The sequence below is a fragment of the Microtus ochrogaster genome, chromosome 8 (genome assembly GCF_000317375.1).
Source record: "Microtus ochrogaster isolate Prairie Vole_2 chromosome 8, MicOch1.0, whole genome shotgun sequence".
NCBI classification, from domain to species: domain Eukaryota; kingdom Metazoa; phylum Chordata; class Mammalia; order Rodentia; family Cricetidae; genus Microtus; species Microtus ochrogaster.
In genome coordinates this window covers 53615840-53619439 of record NC_022015.1, presented here as the reverse complement: position 1 = coordinate 53619439, position 3600 = coordinate 53615840, and the positions used below count along the sequence as shown (strand labels likewise).

The following is a 3600-nucleotide window of genomic DNA, read 5'->3' as shown; positions in this document are numbered from 1 at the left end:
AAACAAACAAAAAACCTAACTTTTTGGCATTCAAATCGTCTCCTGTATTGTAACCATGATGTGGTCCAAATTTAGATCTGTCCCAGTGTCAAACAACCCATGTGGCACATTCTTCTCTTGCAAACAGCTCAGCCTGTTGACAAGACCCTCAGCAGTGACGGCACACTTCTGAACATCTGCCTCGGGTTACAAGCCCGGGCACCCTTATGTTCAGAATCCAAAACTACACAAAGAAGCAAGGACAGAGAGCTCTTTGTCATCTCTTTATCTGAGTTTATGGTGAGTCTGGAAGAGAGGGAAAGAAAGAACTTTGCTGAGCAAGGTCTCTGTCCCTGAGGCAGTGCCAACCTGTACGAGCTGCCCTTGTACGCAAGAATGCACGCCATTTCTCTGGGTGCCTTTCCTTCAGTTAACACTAGCAGGGCAGTTTAGTTATTCATTTCCTGCTGGCTTACGTGTCCTGGATGGAGAGTGTCTGTGACAAGTTACTTCTCTGTTCCTTCCATAGCCCTGCTCTTCTCTGCAGCCGTTCCTGGGCTCCCTGACTCCAGGAGACCCTTACACACTGAAACACGGAGAATCTCAAGTCCCTTTGTATGAAGTGGGACAGTGCTCATGGGCTTGGGTAGAACTTCACGCATCTCCAGCCATCTCTAGGTTCCTCATAACACCTAATGTGACAGAATGCTACTTAAGTAGTTAGATTATTTAGGGAATAATTGCCCAAAAAGGCTGTATATGTTTAGCACAGACAAATTTGTTTTGTCTTGTCTTGCTTTTTTTGTGTGTGTGTGTGCTGAGACAGTATCTCACCATAGAGTACAAACTAGCCTTTGCAAGTACCCGTTCCCACTGTCTCAGCCTCCCCAGAGCCAGAAGGCAGGTTGTTTTTTTGTTTACTTTTTTGTGTGTGTGTGTGTGTGTCTTAAAATTTTAAAGATTATTTATATTTTTATTCATGTGTCTGTCTGTCTGTGAGTGTATACACGTATGCTATGTGTGTGCAGGAGCTCATGGAGGCCCTGGGTTCCCTGGACTAGAGTTTATAGGCAGTCGTGATCCACTTTGTATGAATTTCTGGAAATCAGACTCTGGTCTCTTAACCACTGAGCCATCTCTCTAGCTCCTAAAACTATTTTTGGCTCACCCTCCTTCATCCGTGGCTATGAAAGGCTAGCACTACTGAACAAGATACAAGTAACCCCCAATGATTTTCCATGGCTGGAAGAAGTACGTACCCTGTGCCGTCCTCCTTGTGTGGGAGAGAGGCAGGAAGAGAAAAGCGGCTGAAGTGGTCTGAGTCCAGACTGCTTTCTTTGTGCCCCACAAGTCATGCTTTCCAAAGCGCTTGGCGTCCCTGCTGTATGGATGTGTCACTGTGAGATGACAACAGGATTTGCTGAGAATGTGGGCCACTATTGTATCCGCCTTACGTAACCACGTGGAGTGGTGGGAATGGGTGAGCGGCCTGGGAGGTAGGCAGTGGCCAGCCCTGACTCTGCGGAGCCATGAAGGCTGCCCAGGTATTCCAGAGGATGTGGATCCAGGCAGTTAAAAGGTTGGAGAGGTGGAAAGGCCATGTGAGTCCTTGGGCTTGAGCCCTTCTTTCCCATGCTTTCTCTGCCGGAGGGGAGGGGGGGCAAGCCCTTCTTCACACAGTGGCACAGTGACTCCTTTATCCTCGGATTTATTTGTGTCTTGGCAGCTTTCAGGAACAAGTTGTGAGATTGCATGCAGAATGTGGCCCGCAGTCAGTGGTAGAATTTTAAATACTTGTCTTATTTTGAGCAGACCTAGGTGAAACTGATAGCCGCTCACTGGATTTGTGAGGCAGACTGCTGATTCCCATGTGTTGGCAATCTCCGTGAGCTTGGCTTCTTGGGTATAGATTAACATACTGCTTTGTGTGTGTGTGCTTCGAGAACTTTGTGTTTGGGATCAAGTATTTAACCTTCTTGTCCTGTAGAAGCCTGCATCCCAATGGCTGGGCATTCCAGGTTTCTGACAATGGTTTTAGTACCCAGGGCACTGTAACATGGATATTGGCTGTGGTTTGGACTGTGATTTAGTGTGTACTTAAAGCAGCTTGGGTGAAGTTTTGTTCTTAGTGGTCTCTCTCACTTCCTTTGGTGTGTTTTGGGAGGCGGAGTGCACACGTGTATAAAAGAAGCTTGTATGTGGAGTCCAGGGGTCAGTTTCTGGCGTTGTTCTTCAGGAAGGAGCTGGTTTTTGAGACCTGGTCTCGTTGAGGCTGGCGTTCGCAAAGTCTGCGAGACTGGGCTGGCCACCAGGTCCCCTCCTGTCGTCACCTCCCCAGCGCTGGGATCATTGGGTGGTTTTTGCCTCGGTTCTAGGGACTGAACTCGGGTCCTCCTGCTACTGCAGCAAGCTCTTTTACGAACCGAACTATTTTCCCAGCCTTAAAGGATAGTTATCTGTTTGATCAAGATTTTCCTGAGCTCTATAAAAGGCCCAAAAATAACAGATTAGATAACTCTTTCTTTAAATAACCTATACGCAGTGCTTCTTATTGCAATAGGCCTTGTACTCCTAAGTATCCATGGAATGGCTTCGAGGAATGACTTGTTCTAGTCTGGAGGATGCTACCGTTTGTGTTCCTTATATGGAAAGTAATCAGAGACACTCATGGAGACCATGTGGAAGCTGCTGGTAGCTGAAATCTCATCACCAAGGTTGAAAAGGTGCCCTGGGCCCATAGGTGGAGCCCTGATCTCCGAGGAGATTGGAGTTGCAGGTCCTTCTGTGACTTTACCTGCTCAGGATTCTATGCCACCTTCATTTTCCTAATAAAGTTATTTTTTGACCTTTAAAAGGGGAAAGCAAGGTGCTGAGGAGTCTGGAGCACCCTGGGCTCTCCCACACAGTGCCTGTCTCCGTCTGTACCCCCCCCCCCCCCCAGCAGAAGTTGCCATGCTCTCCTTTTTCCTTGCAAAATTGAAACTGGACTAAAACTTCCGGAACTAGATACTGCCTTGGGTATTAGGTCCTCAGCCAGAAGTCAAGCGCCCCTTTGACGGCCCCCTTGCCTCCCTGCTTTGATCTCACAAAGCGATTGGTGCCTACAAACTGCTTAAACATTGAAAGCCTGGTACTTAACAGATACCACGAGTTCATCACGTTTCCCCTTCCCCACCAAGGTGCAGAACTCAGCTCCCCTTGTGTCTCAACCTCTGCCTCCTTCCCAGGCTACTTCATCTTCAGTGCTATGTGCTTCTGCCTCCTTCCCAGGCTACTTCATCTTCAGTGCTATGTGCTTCGTTCCCTTGCTTTTCCTTTGCACTTTTGCCATATGTGACTTACATACACGTGCACATGGACCACTAACAAGAGATGAGTCTTGTTAGCATTTTTAAATAAGCTACTATCTGTTGGTGGGTGGGTGGGTGTGTGCGCACGCGCACACAAAAGCCAAAGGATAACTTGATGGAGTCTGTTTTCTCCTCCAACCTTTATGTCGGTTCAGGGATTGTGGCTCAGTGAGAGAATTTGCCGATAATAACCCTAGAATCCATGAACAGTGGCCGTATTAGTTACTGATAGACCCTAGAACCTGTGAACAGTGACTGTATTAGTTACTGA

General features: G+C 47.5%; 1 protein-coding gene across 5 annotated transcripts in view; it reads left to right on the top strand.

Annotated features, from left to right (window-relative positions):
- The window catches only part of Tjp2 (tight junction protein 2), a 95476-nt gene that overhangs the window by 48789 nt on the left and 43087 nt on the right, over positions 1–3600 (top strand). For 3 of the 5 annotated variants that reach the window (XM_026781462.1, XM_005352077.2, XM_013348096.2), the window contains exon 1: positions 1451–1580. The exons of the other annotated variants lie outside the window; for them this stretch is intronic. In XM_026781462.1, the coding sequence (XP_026637263.1) occupies positions 1509–1580 (72 nt within the window). In that variant the 5' untranslated portion in view covers positions 1451–1508. Of the gene's footprint in view, positions 1–1450; positions 1581–3600 lie in introns of those variants that run through there. 5 annotated transcript variants of the gene reach the window in all.